Raw genomic sequence first — 16,102 nt, 5'->3', positions numbered from 1 at the left:
ATAAGATCGTCCGGGTATACTCTAGTGTAAAACATTACTTAGCTCCGTAGATTTATGTTGACATTATGTAGCCACGCCGCAGAAGCTCTGGCTTTGACGTCTTGTATTGGGATCCATCTGATTAACTAGCGTAACGAGATCGGATGGCCGCTCGGCCAAGGTGAGAAACATGCCGCCTATACAGGTACATGATATTAGTATTGGTGACTTAACCATTCCTTCCTATCATTAGTGGGACAAGGAAGAACAAAATAAGGTGAAAGAGAGAGGAGCAAAAGTAGATGAGCTACAAATGAATAAAAAGAGGACGAAATATATACGCCAACGTAGACAGTTAGGTAAACTCACCTTCAATATGCCATGCAACATGGCAATGCAACGCCCAGAGCCCCGGGTTATCGGTGGCGAAGCGCAGGACGACGTGGTTGAAGGGCGGCACGGTGACGGTATCGCGGCGCATCGGGTTCGCGAGGCTCCAGGTGGTAGAATTGGTACTGCTGCCGAAGAGGCCTTTACCCCAGCCGACGACTTGGAAGGTATGGCCTGTAGGGATGGGTTACGTGTTATGTCAGTGTATTCCTTCTTCTTCTTCTTCTTCTTCTCTCTAGAGGTTATATTACATACCACTATTAAAGGTTAGTTATAGTTAGGTATACTACAGACTTGGGTTTGGGGCCTATAGGAGGAAGAAAGAAAGAAAGAGGGGTGGAGGGAGGCTTACTGCATGTGCCACGGGTGCTCCATCCCGTCAAGCGAGTTGATGACGATCTGAGCGCCCTGGGTGGCGTCTGGGATTAGTAGGACCTGCTGGTTGAGTCCCAAGTCCCAGCTATTGTACGAATTTGATCTGTCGGGGGTAAATTGTTGGTCTAGGGCTTTCCAGAGCGTGGCGTTGTCGGGGAGAGATAGGTAGGATGTCTATTTGTAAGTTGGTTAGGTTAGATATATTCGTTAATCTGTTTTATTGCAAGACTTTTTAAGGAAAGGGGATAGGTCGGTATAGAGAACTGACTTTGTTGACGAAAATGCGATTGACCTCCTGTGCCTGGCGAAACGCATACTCGAGATAATGCGTATTTGCCTCGCTCACATTCACTGCGGGCTGTTTTCGCATTGGCTTTGGCATATCGAATGGCATGTCGTCGCATCCCTCCCACACGTCTCCCCTGAGCCCGTTATTCTCCACTCCATACGGGTTCGACGTATTTCCAGCAACCCCAATGGGCTCAAGTGCCGTGCCAGCATTACGATCGCTTGCATCCTGCTCACTATCTTCGAAATACGATATTATCCCCTTGGCGCCGTACCCTGCTGCCTCGAGCCCCGAACTATTATACGGCGCATACGGTAGAAAGCACGTCTTCGGCAGCGAAGCACGCATATAGTAGCTGCCGGGCTCCTGGTCTGCGGTTAGGATCACAGAGGCTCGCTGTCCTAGGTTTAAATATACGCCACGAGCAGAAATAGGTTCGATTTCAACGCCGTCTAACTCAACGATAGATATCGTGTGATTGTCGATGCTAAACCAGTACGATAGGAACGAGGAGGCGTTAATCAGCCGTAAGCGTACAGTCTTCCCACGGCGTACTTTCGTCGTGTAGAGCTGCCCCTCCGTGCAGTTACTCTCGAAGGGCTGGTCTGCAGATGGTGCGTAAGTGGTCGAGGTAACGGAGCAGTTGTATGTGTTCTGCCCGTTGAGCAGGACGTTATCAGCCAGCGGCTCGACGCCTGATTCCCAATCAACCCATTTTGACGTCGAGTTGAGGTAGCTTGTTAATATCTATATTAGCCCGAGTAACCGAGGCTCGTGGTTAGCGGATAAGTCTAGAATAGATCAAAAACCAAGGGGATCGCCTTACAACGGATCCGTAGGTGTGATATACATCCGACACAAACAGGAGCTTCTCGTCGTCTGTCTTAGGTACCAGTTCTCCTGGATCGCGTATAATCTATCTCAGTTAGACAACGGCTATATCCACAAGCGCATCAATTCCTAACAATTGCTCCATAAGCACCGTCGCTATACTGTACCGACGAATGCGCATGCCACCAAAACGTGCCCCTCTGGTCCATCACCTGGAACTCGTACGTAAACCCCTGACTGGCCGGGATCCCGCACTGTGAAACGCCCGCGACGCCGTCCATCCACGGCGTGCCGATCTGGTTCATGCCGTGCCAGTGTATCGACGTGCTACTATTCCTCATGTGGTTATTAACTCTAACACGAATAGTATCCCCCACATTCGCCTCGACCAGCGGCCCCGGAGACTGCTCATTAACCAACACCATCGGCTTTTGAAATCCGTCCGGCGCGGCCAGCGCCACCGACACATTAAACTCGAACTCGCGGACCTGAGGCTCGCTCGAAACGGCGAAGTTCGTATCTAGCTCGAGCTCCCGCTTATTAATAAGCCTATCTGTCGGGACGAAGTCGAGGTTCTCAGGGATACCGTAACGAATGCTGTAATTAGATAATGGGGGCAGTGGTGTAGAATAGAGGGCTCTATATCGTGCACATCCGAGCCCGAGACCCAGACCCAGCGCCAACGCTACAGCGGTAAAGCAGACGAGGGCCCAGATGAAGAGACGTAGAGAGACAGTGCGGCGCGACTGGTTCTCAGTGATGAAAATGGGTAACTCGCTAGTGCTTGCCCAGATCTTCGACGACTGTGAGAGGTAGTCCAACCGCGGGCTGTCTTCGTAGTCGGGCGTCATTAGCCCACTGACATTTCTTGCAAAGAGGCGATCTAACATGATGAGCCATAACGAGGGAATTAAAAATGTTGCCAAGTTCGAGGGGTTCTAGGAGTTGATAAGGATAATTAGGGGCTGTGGTAACGGCAAGGGATGTGGGAATTCAATATTAGGCATGGACTGTTGCAAACCGCCCTTCAATAAGATTAGAGTAGTAGCCCTTCGTTAACCCCTAGGGACACAGTCACAAAAATGAAAACGTAGCAAGGAGATGTGAGATTTAATCCAATGTCTTATATGAATGGCTGACTTATGGTCTATTTCACGTAGGCATTGGAGGATAACAGGCTGGTCTGAACTATCTTCCAAACCCGAACCATCCTTTCTTCTGCGGCTGCGCCGGCTGCTCCAGCTTCTGCTCGGACTCGGGGGCGGCAGCTGGGGTCTTTCCAGGGTAATCTATGTAATTCCAAGCAACATCGAAGAATAGAGGCTTCACCGAAATAGGATTCACCTTGGGTGGGAACTCGACGAGATTTTCTAAGTTAACACCCTCCGCTGGGTACTCGAATAAGCGTTGCACGAGTGGAGCTCTTGCGCTTGGTGGGGTCGCATTCGTCGTCTTTTGCCGTAGATTATCTATTTCAACAATCGCTCGGCATTTTTGAAGCTCTCCCTTTAAAAGGTTGCGAAGGAATTGGATATCGGCTGGCCGGATCTCTATGTTACGGGGCGAGGACTCTAAAGAAGAGGGCTCCTGCATCGAGAAAAACGCAGCTGATTGCTCACACTCATCAAATGCGTGCTTGGTAAGAACTAAAGCATTGCGCGATTGGTTGGTTAGCGAGTGCGACCTCGCAATGGAGAGAGATCTATATTATCTATGAGTATTCGCGCGAAAATATGAGTATAAGAACTGTAGATACTGACTTGAGGGCATGGAAATATTTAGCAGTTGCGCTTAATTGTTCTGTTAGGTCTCTGTCAGCCGCAACACCAGGTAATTCCCCAACCGACTCAATGCTCTGTAGCGTAGAATCGTAAAGTACAACTTTGTCTTTGAGCCGAGATATCTTCCTGCCGGGTGGCTCAATCTTAGGCTTTCGAGAGCTGGCATCTTTCTTGGATTTTCGAGTAGTTGTAGGAGCCGAGTCTAACAAGGCTCCGTCGTGCTCTCCACTCAAAACCCGATTGCGACCGATTCTCCAGCTGATAACCTGGTAGTTAACCGCGGTGCGAGTTATCTGTAGACTTTGTATTCGAGCGTCGTCCTGGGATACGCCCTCCTCTTTAAGTTCGTCGATAGCGTGTTTGGTGGCATCTACCGCATCCTGACTAGCTATGAGCACTTCATCGTACGCAGCAGCCATCTCTTTTGGTAATATAACGTCGGAAGATGCTAGTTTCTCCGTCAATCGTGTGGTTGCTGTGTCTATCGATGCTAACGCAACAGCGATAGCTGCATCCTCGATCTTGACTTCTCGGGACCTCCATGTGATGGTCTGAGGAGCGTTCGGGGCACCGACTTGGCCCCTTTGAGCATCAGAATCGCTCTTGTTGAGTAGGTCCGGGGCTAATTTATTTATTTGCTCGACCAAGGCAGAGTCAGAAGAAGGGAAGGCCTTCCTGGCGATGGTCGGTATCGTTTGGATCCTTGAAATTTTGGTCTGATAGGCCGCATATCGAATAGAAGGGTCGATGGTGTCCGATAACAAGTCTTTAAAGGTGTCTCCTTTCATAGATGTGGCAAGCGCTGTATATATGATGCGGGCTGTCGCATAGCTCTGTAGACACGGCTCCCAGCTCTGTTTTTCGAATTGGGTGGCGCCTCGTATCATAGAAGCATATGCACGTGCTTCTAGGATGTCAGTGTCGCTAGCCCCCGTCACAGAGCTTTCGGATAATATTTGTACGAGATGTTCGGCAGTGCGGGCGCCTTTAACAAGTCTCGAAATGATATGGGAGCGGGTTCTGCCTGTAATGCCTTTGGTATCGGTGGAGTGAACGGCCTTGAACCTCATACCATGTGCCCAAGCACGCTCGGCCGTCAGCAATTGCAGATGAAGGTACCTCGTTCCCGTCAGCGATATTTATATATAAAAAAACTAAAAAAAACTAATAGGTTAGATCGCGCATACTCGTGGTTCTCCGACAGATTCTGGGCCGTGATAGGGTCTTTCTTAGTAAACTTGTTGCGGTTCTTAGTAGCAATATTCAACCTCTTTCGACATTTGTGTAGCTTCTTGACCAGCTGCTTGTGGTAAGTAGTGTAGTCGCCATATAAAAGTGCCTGGTTTCTGGCCGAAACCACAAAGTTTGTGATATCCATGATGTATCAGATGTATCGAGGTGTCGACCGCCAGATTAACGTATGGGCGGTAGTGAGAGTTGAAATCAAATGTACGTTTCTGGTGGATTGAATTGATGTGGTGGGGTTTTTGGTTTTTGGTTTTTGAGCTGGGCCAGCTTTCAATCTCCAACGCTCAAAATTCGGTTTAACGTGGGGTCAGATTGGCTACCATTTAAACTTAAAAGCTTACATAATGTATGAGTAGGTACCTTTACCTTTACTGATGCTTGTGGCTCAAGTGGGGCAGATTAGCGATAAACCTTTAAAATAAGATACGCCAAAAAGGTCCTGTCGTCTCCGAGGTGGGATAAATTTTTAAACCAAAACTATATTTTTTTTTGTCATGACCTAAATTAGACATGATGGCTAATCTCTACTGCATACTCATACTTGGCTATTCTGTGTATGTAAACTGAGAATAGATACTGTATAAGTCTAGTCTGATTGGACTACAGTACGAGATGCTGTATAGTGAGTACCTAATAATTTCTTCAAAAGGTTCATATCCTAATAAATTAGCGCCAGAACCTGGGGAGCTCTACCTGAACTGTACTCTTCAACTACACATACTTACGTCCATGAAATTACAGCTCTGAGCTGTTGTGTTAGGCGGGTATTGCTATAGACCATACCCTCCCGATGCTGGAGAAGACGGCCGCCAGTTTGGAACCATGCGGTTTCCATCGAGTAGTTCCCGGCGCCACCCAGTCCTTTCGGACTTCGAGGCAGCTTCGAAACGCCTTCTGGCAGCACGGAGCTGCTGACATAGAGCTTACTGCCGCCTGGCAAGCTTTGATGCATGGTACTTTTAATCTTACCATGAGCTCTGTGTCCGAAGAGAACAATAATTCAGTCCTAAGCGCTTCAGCCTTTCTTCTCGATTTCCTATATCCAAGCAGCGCCATGAATCTGATGCGCCGCCTAATTCCAGTCGCACCAGTCTCTAGTCGTCCTGATAGCTTCCGTTATGGGTATCGTTTTGGGAAAATTATGCCTCGCCTATATACATCGTCGCTTTCCAAGCGCCAGATTCGCAATTCCGGCTCTGAAGCCACCGCTGACCCGAAAGAAAACGAACCTGATAGCAGCGTATCGGCTAACCCAGATGACGTCACCCACAAAGACAATGAGCCGACAGAACCGGGTAGAATTCAGGGTGTAGCTACCGAGGATAAGGATGAAGAGAGTAACGCCCAAGTTGATGAGAGACAAACACAGTCTGATGTCCTCGCGGAAGGTCTTAACCATTTCGATATGGGCGGCGACCATATTACGATTCTCGAGGATTTGCTGAAGAAGAGCGAATTTGAAGATGCCGATCGTGTTTGGTATAACTATAAGGCCTTAGATGAGCCATCGCAAGCTATTTACATACGACAAGTGCTACTTTTTCTCTCGAAAAGTGATCGACTATCCGCCTCGTGGAAAGTTTCGGAGCTATTCCACCAAATACCTCTATCCCAATGGACCAACCAGATCTTTGTCGCGGGTGTTACGGCCGAAATTAGCCTACAGAACGCCAATCGAGCGCTTGAAATATTTACTAAAGGGCTGGAGCATAGTGCTCTCGATCTCCCCCCCCTAATCGATTCCCTCGATTTGCTACTCGCTACCGCGTTACGGTCCTCGGGGTTGGAGCTATTGAAGGATTTATGGAGACTGTACCCCAAGATGACAACACGATGGGACTTTGAAGACATTTCGTCGCACTTAAAGAATGTAGCTCCTTCTGGCCACCTTGCCGTATTAACGGATATACAAAAGTACTACCCTGACATGACAGGGAGGTGGAATTTTGAGGGTATAACGTCACAATTAAAACATGTTGCTCTCGTGCCTGGCCTTGCTGAAAAAGCCTTCGACTTCGCGGCCACTGGTCGGCAATTACTTCGAGAACTTGACAGCGCCGAGTTTAGTCGGGAGGCACTAGACTCACTTCAGAGGATTCTAGTCCGTAGGGCTCTTTTGTCGTGTACTGATGCTCAAGTTATCCCTCTACTCAGCATAACAAAAGACCCTCTAGCTTTCGAGGAATTTCTACGAACGGTAGTCTATAGAGGCAAGGAACAGCTCGGCATCGAGGTATATCGTATCTATCGCGATTCACCTGGGAGCATGCCGAGCCACCCCGTTCTTCACGAAATATTCAAGGCCTATAATAACCTGGTCGTGCCAACATCAGTGAAGTACGCTGGGATAGAAATGCTATGGGGCGATTGGCATAAGTTTCATACCGTCCCTTCTTACAGGGCATTTCAGAGATACTTGACTTTCTATGCGTCTCGAGGAGACACAGAACACGTCTACACGATGTGGCGTAAGTTTGTTCATGTATACCGCGACGACCCTAAACTTCCTGTCCTTCAATCCGACGATATATTTGCACACCTCATGCAGGTGCATGCCGTCCGCGGTGAAGTTCTTGAAACGCAGCAAATCTTTGATGATATCTCGGGGTCATTCCATTTAGAACATACTACACACCACTGGAACATCCTTCTTAACGCTTATGTTAAGGCAGGTGATTATGATGGAGCGATATCTACCTTCGAAAACCTAGTGGCAGCGGGGAAATGGGACCGTTTTAGCTTTGGGACGATGATGCAAATGGCGGGTGATAGAGGCGATCTAGGTTTCACAATTGACTTATACCGACAATTGTTGAGTTTGGGCGGGAAAGCGGACGCGGCCATTCTTAGTGCTATCGTCGACGCGTACTGCCGGAATGACCACATGCAGTCCGCTGAGGACGTATGTGTTCGTGCCGCGAGTAAAGGGATTGTCGATACCCAGATGTGGAACAAGCTCATTTACTACCATGCCATTCGCCGAGATCTTGCTGCCATCAACAGACTTCTTACTCTTATGGCCGACAAGGAAATCCCTTACAATTATCACACCTACCAGCAGTTACTTATAGGTCTCGCCATATGTCGACAATCTCTTCATGCTTTAAATCTCCTGAGTGCGGCCTTAAGGGATAATATTTTCACGGTTACCGCCGAGCACTTTCATATTGTCATGGGTGCCCTACTCGTGACGGGGGAGCCTGGGGCGGTTCTGCGGCTCGACAAGATGATGCAGGACTATGGATTTCCCAGCTCATCTGAGAGCCTGTTCTTATTAACACAAACGATTGGCCAATTTAGGAGTCTACCACCGTGGCAACGAGCCCGTTTAACTCCAAAGGAGTGGCTTGGCGAAGCGTTTCGTTCATTTTACAGAATATACGGTTTACGCCGCCGAAAGAAATTAGACAAACTAACATCTGGGCGTCTACACAGCAAGGCAGGCGAGCTGTTGCAGCAGAATACCGAGAAGTCCCATTTTAGTACTATGGTTTCCATGCTAACCGAGCTCAAAGACTTCGCTGGGGCTCGGGAGCTTGTCGACCTTTACCGTTACATTTTCCAAGGAGAAGCGGAGGAAGACATAGACGGAGTTTTGCCTGTGGTGATGCTCAATTCTCTCATGCGTGCGGATTTCCAAGAAGCGCATTACGATCGTGTTATAACGACATGGGAGCTGCTCTTCGAAACTGCAAAGCAGGAAGCACGGTCAGCCGATTACGTCGAAGATCTTCCTCACACGCCAAAGGTCTCGGCCAAATATCGATATATACTATCAAGTGGTCTCATGATTATGCAGAAGCTATACTTCGAAAGAGGAGATGCCGCCAGCATCCGGAGCATGGTCCGAGAAGTTCGTGAGGCAGGGTTTGAGCTAGACAGCCAAAATTGGAACTACTATATACAAGCACTTGTTCAGTTAAAAGAGTACAAGGAAGCATTCACCACCTGCGAAGAGATTCTAATGCCAAACTGGACTGGATGGTTTCTGGTACGCCATAGAGAAAGCGTGAAAAACAAGCTACCCCTAGACCTCCGGCGAAAAGGATCAAGCCCACGACATCTTCGGCCCATCGCTACGACGTTGTATCACCTCACGCGAGGCTACATGGAATTAGACAGGCTCAGCCTTTGGTCTTCAGAATTTGCTTCGACGCGCCATGAGATAGATAAGGAGTGCATACAGGTAATCCGAGCTATCACTTCGATGGTACGGCTGCGTTCGCCCCATGAGAAAAACATCATGGGCAAAGAGGACTCCTTCGATATTGATTCTATCGGGTCAGATGTAGACGGGGATGATGCCTGGCCAGAAGTAGATGAGTAAAGAACACCTCCTCAGGATGGACATACGTAGATGTATAGGTATCCTGCTGTATATATATACAACTCATGAATCTGTGCAATGACAAGACATACCATACTCGCTCTATAGATGGTAGACTTACTAACGAACAACGTTGATGCCTTGCCGTGTTCGTATAGTTAGTAGATTTAGTAAAATAAGTCCGGGATAGGTGGTATTACCAGGTTGGTATGCAGATCTTATACGTAAATCACGGGTGTGCACAGTATATCTCGACATACGATTACGTAATAAAAAGGACCCTAGCTAGTTTCTATATCCGCGATAAATAAACGAACTAAACATTTTTTGCATGTAGTTATCTGATTAGATATAAGGGTTTTTAGAAGGGGATGCTAGTAAAACCAAGTATACCAACGCCGTCCTTATATTTACGTCCAAGCACGTCCGACTTCTTTTCACGGGTATACCAAATTTGAGCCGGGGTCGTTGTTATTATAGTGCCAGTAGGACGAACATGGCGCTTCCGTTCCCGCAACCGTTGGACTTGCTGCCGCCGGGGTTTGTGATGGCCCGGTGTGAGCCAGAGGATACGCCGGGGATGGCTTCTGTTTGGTGAGTCGTGTGTCGACTCTTCGAAGTTGATGATATACATGTATATTGGTTTGCCTTACTAATTAGATGATACAGTGAGTTTTTTCAATATATATCCTTTATATACACTTCTTCATAACCCGAGTCTCGGCTTCAGGCGATCTACGCCGTGTAGCATATGTATGAGGGAGTACAGCATCTTCAAATGCTAGATATATACCTACTCTTGGTCCGTATAGACTACCTTTTACCTAGAGAGTACCTACCTCAAACCAAGGGACAGCATCTACACGCCAAGAAAACAAACCAGGTAACTAACCCCACCGCCAACACAGTCATAGACGCCTTCTCTGCTAGCTCCGAGTTCATATACTGGTGGTCGCCATCCCTCGACGTCATGCGCACATGGCACGCGTCCCGGACCCGGGGGCGGTTCAGCGACCCGGCCACGCAGCAGTTCAAAGTCGTGGATGCGTCTTCCGGCACGGTTGTCGCGTTCGCGAAGTGGGATCCGCCGAGTGCGATGGAGGGGCTGCGGGAGGGGTTTGTGGTTTACGATGAGGAGGGGAGGGAGGTTGGGCTGAGGGGGGATGGGAAGATAGGGGGGGCTGTGCAGAAGAAGAAGCTAAAGGCGCCGGAGGGTGCGGATGAGAAGCTTTATGAGGACTTTTTCCATGGTCTGAAGACTATGGGGGAGAAGTGGAAGTCTCATGAGAAGTTGGGTATGTGAGAATGTTTACTCCTCCTTACATTTCCTTACGCTTACCCCTTTCTTCCTCTCTCTTTCTTTATCCTCTCCTCTCTTCTCTATCTCATCCCATACTAACACCTCTCAGTCCTCTCCGTAATATGCACCGACCCCTCCCACCACGGCCGGGGCATCGCCGCCTCCCTAATCCGCCCCGTCCTCGCTCTCGCGGACAAAGAAGGCATCCCCGCGTACCTCGAAGCCCTACCCCTAGCCGTGCCGCTGTACCAGCGCTTCGGCTTCCAGCCTGTGGACCGACTAGAGTATGACTTAGCCAAGGCAGGAAGGCAGGGGAAGGCCGTGCTGACGATTATGGTGCGGGAGCCGCAGTCGGAGTCTACGCCGACATGAGTGGGTGCATTGCTAGCTTGGCAGATACTGGCCTATCTACCTAGGCTTACTCTTCTGGATCAGGTTCGGTGGGATGCGCTGGTTGGTTCCTTATTCGAGCTTGGCCTGGGTTTGGCTGTGGAGCGCATATGTATGTAAGCATGAGATGTCTCAGAACAAGCCATGGCTCGTCGACAGGAATTACTCGTGTGCTGATGGGATTGGATATTGGATATTCCGAATATGCAGCTCTTAACCCCGGGATACATAGAAACCTTGGCAGGGGAGCTTGATATTACGTAGTTCCTATATTTGTCATTATTATAGACGAGTGGCCTCTTGTTTTTACAGTTAGTTAGGCCACTTATATGGTCCTAGACTATGTATATTCTTTGGCTTAAGGCGATGTGAAATTATGGTTCTCTTTACGATACCATCACCATTTTATGATATATATTTCAGATACTCTCTATCCTTACCGTATTTAGCTACAGATATATAGATTAAAGAGTTCGTACACTTTTCATAACGCTATAGAGAACATTATTATAAAGAAATATTCCGTTTATAATAACCCGTCAAGCTCAGCATAAACCCGTGTTATGAGAGCACAAGCTAGCTTACCCAGCTGCTAATAACGGCTTTTGTGCGTGGGTCCGTCTGTACGGGCCCTATAGCATTGGACGAAAAGGGGAAAATGAAAAGGGGCCAAAGAACACAAAAGAGAAGGGGACATATGTGCATGCCATCTACCTACTTACCCAACGCACAACCCCGACACCGGCAATGGTGTGTAGGACAAGCCGCAACAGTCCGGCAACCAACCGTCTCCGTCGGGGAATTTCTCATTCCCCAAGGCCAGGCCATGCTCAGACGCAACCTTAGGCTACGTGCGGCATCGCCAGCTCTCTCTTCCCGGTGCCTGGAGGCGCTGGCGGGCGCTGATTCGATTGTGTCGACGCCGTCCCGCGCGGAAGGCCGCAGTTTCTGTGGCCATACTTTCCCGGTGACGATCTTCCATATGTATTCCCATGCAAGGAGCTCATCTAATGAGTCAAAAACAAGAATATGGAGTGCGTAGGGGGTTGAGTTTCTTGGCGATAATATACTCATGCGCACGTGGCCTAGCTATACGCGTACGTACATACATATTTGTTTCTGGGCGGTTTGCGTCATGTGAGCTGCTCGAGGCATGTCGTGCCTGGCATTTATTCAGCATGTTTTCTTTTTCTTGGTAGTTATTGTGGATGGGAGAGAAGGGATCATGTATAAGATAAATGAACAGACGTTAGACAAGTCCAGCAAACAGAGACGATCAGATGACTTATTTTCATCTACTATTTCTGACCGAAGGCGGGACTCGGTGGGAGCTACCCATTTATTTATACACACATGAGATCGTCGACTCGGTAGGTATCACGAAGGTTGTCCACAGAACGGTTGGTCACCGAATAACTTGCATTTTATCAAGATATCGACGATATGCAATTAAAAACAACCGGAAATATTTATGCGCTTATTTGGACCGGTTCTTATGATGATGTATAGTAATCTGGATGATCGACGGGCTTAAGAGGTGGATCGTAGGACTAAGGGGTTAGTTGAGGTAGTTGAAAGTTGTTCGTACATACATGTAAGCCCTACATAGCATATGGCCACGTCGCATCGCCATCTTGTTTCGTATTTTCGTTATCACCATAGGATTCGCTGTCTACATAGTACATTCTATGGAAGAGAGATGGTATTCCTTTTTCTTGGCGCTGCTGATCTATGGACGACTGAGCTTTGGGGTCCTAAGATCTAGATCGGGTATTATTATCCACCAACCGTGCGCTCCATCACACTATTGTTAATACCCGTTGTGGCATCGGTCCGCTTAACTTTGATGGTAGATCCGAGTAAAGTCTTATATTGAGCTGTCCCGATCCCGATATTTTCGAGGTTTGGTTTCGCTCGGAATAATGCAAAGTTATCGTATACTACGTTCTACCTAGATAGGTAGGATATAAATATCAACTTTAATAATCCCCTGTAGCTCATGGTAGTTATTAGATTACACGCAAAGCATCTAGTGAAATACTGCACGCGAAAAGGCTCGTACGCGTCGGCTCCAGTCGCAATCTCATCACGCTCACATCATGCGGTCCGAGACATAACCGGTTGCCTCCGTTATTAGGCAGATTGACGATCCAGCCTAGGTAGAGATGGTAATTGCGTGTGTGTATAGCGTGAGTAGACCTCGAAATGAAAGGGGTCAGGGGCCTTGGCGTAAGGATGAAAAGAGAAACAAACTGCCAAAATTATAATTCCCACGCGGGTTGGTTGTCCCACATTGCGACGAGTAGCAGCGCTTGCATCCACTTCCCCGGGACCGACTAATAATAAAAGGTAACATCGAGAGAGTTGACAATAGCTGCCATCCATGCTTGATGAGGCGCACCCGAGATGATGTATGTATGCACGCTGCAAGGGCGGGTCGATGATACAATCGCGACCTACTGGGTTGACAAGGGCTGGGGTTCGGATGGTGGTGGTAAGTCTCAAGTAAGTGGTGGCACAGGATGAGCAATCTTGAAACGGCGCGATGTGCTGTAAGCGATCCACGTCAATCTCATCGGTTGTTCTTTATTTACACATTAGGAAAGCGATCCTGGTGCGATCCGGGGACGTGTTGGGATAGACTATGCGCTTTTGTTATTGCGCCAGGCAAGTCGGACGGATGATGGGTCGACAAACTTGTTAATAACGTTCTTTTCATACCAACGACTAGAAAAAGAGCTGCCTATCAGGTTTGACACTTTCTAGGATACCTTACCGAACGCCACCGCCCAGGGATCTTAATTCAACTCCTTACCTAGGTAACATCCAGTAAAGAGACAGCTGATGTGAGAGCCAACTGTTGTGATAGGTCCATGAAAATAAATTCGTAGATTCGGGGTTTAAGCATAAGCAGGTGCGTCTAGAACTGTTGCATAGGTAGGTAATTAAGAATTCCTTGTTTTGTTTAAGGTAGCTAGCTAATTGCATGGCGTAAGCATATCATCCTCGATGCCAATGTCTTGTGGGCTTACGTTGACTTCTAGAAAGAATGAGGGGATAGGGTGATGTCAACATGCCGCATTTCCCGAAGAGGTACGAAGTAGATATCGAATAATTTGTCTGAATCGTTTCGTGGCTGAATGAAAGCGTCCCATGTCCAATTTAAAACACGTTTTAGCGTGCCTGAATGGCCTGAATGGGTCTTAACTCGCTATCCCCTGTCTGCTAAACCAGATCAACGCCGGGATTACATTGCGTGGCTGCGCACGGAAGAAACCGCTATGTATTTTAATGTAATACCCGAAGCCACCGGCTAGGAACTCTCAAGTACCTAAAGAAAAGAATAGCTTTGGATACTTGATGACGACGAGTAACCATTGGACGTATAGAGAAGAGGCGATGGTGAAATTGTATCCGGAGAGCTTTTTGAGACTATGTAAGCCTGTGGCTGTTCCTCTGCCTCGTGTCACAGAACAACGCGTTCCCCGGGCTGATGCAGGTAGATGATTCCTTTTGTGACTTTCGAAGAAAAGCCACCGAATGCCATCTGAGGAGAAATGGCATTATGGGGAATGTCTGCAGTGCCGATCTCTAGACACTGGGCTAGACCGCCTTTAAGCAGGTACCAAGGCTTCGTACGTAGCACAAAGTCCGCCACGTTCCTGGACAGAACACCGTTAGTGTTGGGGCGGTCTCATTCGACTGACAATGCATTGTCCTATTATGTGCGTATTTGTATACGAGGACATGCGAGGGTATGAAGAATCGGATATTTGAAAGCATAGCTGCTTAAGAGCGGATTGCGATGCATGAGTCGCGCCGCGAAAGAGACAAGTCATCTTTATTCCACATTGCCGCTATAGGAGTATAGCCTATCTGTTTGACAATTAGGACAACTAGCCATTAAGCTATAGGTATTGAAGTTAGGGTGCGGCTAACGGTAGAAAGGATTCATTTTCTTACCAAATGCATAGGCAGACTACCTATATCCGTTTTATGCTGCCTCCTCCTGTTCTTCAATCGTCAACCTGTTTGGAATTATCAAGCAATAAACTGCGATTTGCTTGCGTTCTAATAGTTGTGCATAAAAATAACAACTGAAGGGGCAAAGTAGTGAGTGGCAATAAAGGCTGAAATAATGGAGAAGGGAAAATGGAGGATGTTTTGAATATTCATGTAATGAAAAGGTATTAACCTACCATTTGGAAATGACGGTCACCATACGTATTTGTGAGGGTAAGAACGAACGTACGTACAGAAGAACTTATGCAGGTAGATGCGCTGTTCTTCAGCCCTATTAAGCGATCCTGTCACCTCAAATTCTAGAATAAGTCAGCATGCAGCACACGCTTCCTTAGCTTGCAGCTTGTGAACTATTATATTTCCGCCTCATTTGTTCCCCAAGGTAGGTAATCAATCTACGTTCATCTTAACTATCTTTGTTACTACCCCATGTGTGTATAAGTATCAAAGTTAAAAGTGCCTAGCTGCCCTATGTTGTAATACAAGTACACTGCTATGTAATCCGGCTAATTTTAAGCTTAGGTGTCATAGTTCAGTCACGGTTACCGTTATTTTAGGTTACCAAGTTGGGATCTTCTATCTCACGGTTGTCGGTAATGGAAGTATGCATATGAGGTAAGTATCTAATACGTGTGCTTGTCCGTATTAGACCTGCCTCTGTCCAAGTCTAGGTACTTGCATATTATTAAGGTTGCCTAGCGTTTACCAAGGTAAGCTGGTTTAAGGTCATATAAAACAGTATCCGGTATATTATTAACCTAGTATTCAATCTGATATCTTTAACAATTGAAATATATTATATCAACGCTATAAAAATTGTATAAGCTACAAATATTTATATATAAAAAACATCTTACTTCATATGAGTATTCACGCATGTAAGTAGAAACGGATAGGCACGTGAAAATAAATATTATACAGCGCGGATATGTGCATATGATCTGTTATTGGACAATCCGTATTCAGTTGGTGGATACATGTACTTCAAGTACGGTATCTGTATTAGGTACATTCATACATATAGCACACCGTTACCATAACTGTCCCACTCGAGTAATAAGGGTCCATCTCTGAGACGACTAGAGAAGACTGGTACAAGCTGGGCTCCATCCACAATTTGTAAATGCATCCCCCTCCACGCCGTGGATTCCCCCCTTTCTTGTACACTC

The 16,102-nt window shown here is 47.4% G+C and overlaps 3 protein-coding genes across 3 annotated transcripts; 2 read left to right on the top strand and 1 right to left on the bottom strand.

The window, feature by feature from the left end:
* Positions 1 to 63: 63 nt before the first annotated feature.
* On the bottom strand, positions 64 to 5,023 carry F4813DRAFT_380965 (uncharacterized protein; the record flags this gene model as incomplete). The annotated part of the gene is made up of 10 exons (XM_049245625.1): positions 64 to 176; positions 349 to 543; positions 625 to 626; positions 722 to 918; positions 1,013 to 1,780; positions 1,860 to 1,949; positions 1,999 to 2,722; positions 3,054 to 3,566; positions 3,625 to 4,764; positions 4,833 to 5,023. The coding sequence occupies 10 exons, from the start codon at positions 5,021 to 5,023 to the stop codon at positions 64 to 66; spliced, it is 3,933 nt and encodes a 1,310-aa protein (XP_049099517.1).
* A 346-nt stretch (positions 5,024 to 5,369) lies between these two features.
* F4813DRAFT_80689 (uncharacterized protein) lies at positions 5,370 to 9,325 on the top strand. The gene is made up of 2 exons (XM_049248923.1): positions 5,370 to 5,515; positions 5,564 to 9,325. Exon 2 carries the CDS (start codon positions 5,684 to 5,686, stop codon positions 9,218 to 9,220), a length of 3,537 nt encoding a protein of 1,178 aa, XP_049099516.1. The 5' UTR covers positions 5,370 to 5,515; positions 5,564 to 5,683; the 3' UTR covers positions 9,221 to 9,325.
* A 391-nt stretch (positions 9,326 to 9,716) lies between these two features.
* Positions 9,717 to 10,922, top strand: F4813DRAFT_396408 (uncharacterized protein; the record flags this gene model as incomplete). The annotated part of the gene is made up of 3 exons (XM_049247821.1): positions 9,717 to 9,777; positions 10,129 to 10,515; positions 10,630 to 10,922. 3 exons carry the CDS (start codon positions 9,717 to 9,719, stop codon positions 10,890 to 10,892), a joined length of 711 nt encoding a protein of 236 aa, XP_049099515.1. The 3' UTR covers positions 10,893 to 10,922.
* Between the last annotated feature and the right edge of the window lie 5,180 nt (positions 10,923 to 16,102).

The sequence above is a fragment of the Daldinia decipiens genome (assembly GCF_022478715.1).
Source record: "Daldinia decipiens strain CBS 113046 unplaced genomic scaffold F4813scaffold_17, whole genome shotgun sequence".
NCBI lineage: Eukaryota > Fungi > Ascomycota > Sordariomycetes > Xylariales > Hypoxylaceae > Daldinia > Daldinia decipiens.
This window is presented reverse-complemented; position numbering and strand designations above follow the sequence as displayed.

Excerpts from the sequence above, each read along its gene's own strand:
- F4813DRAFT_80689 (XM_049248923.1), top strand. The coding sequence starts at position 5,684 with ATGCTGGAGAAGACGGCCGCCAGTTTGGAACCATGCGGTTTCCATCGA.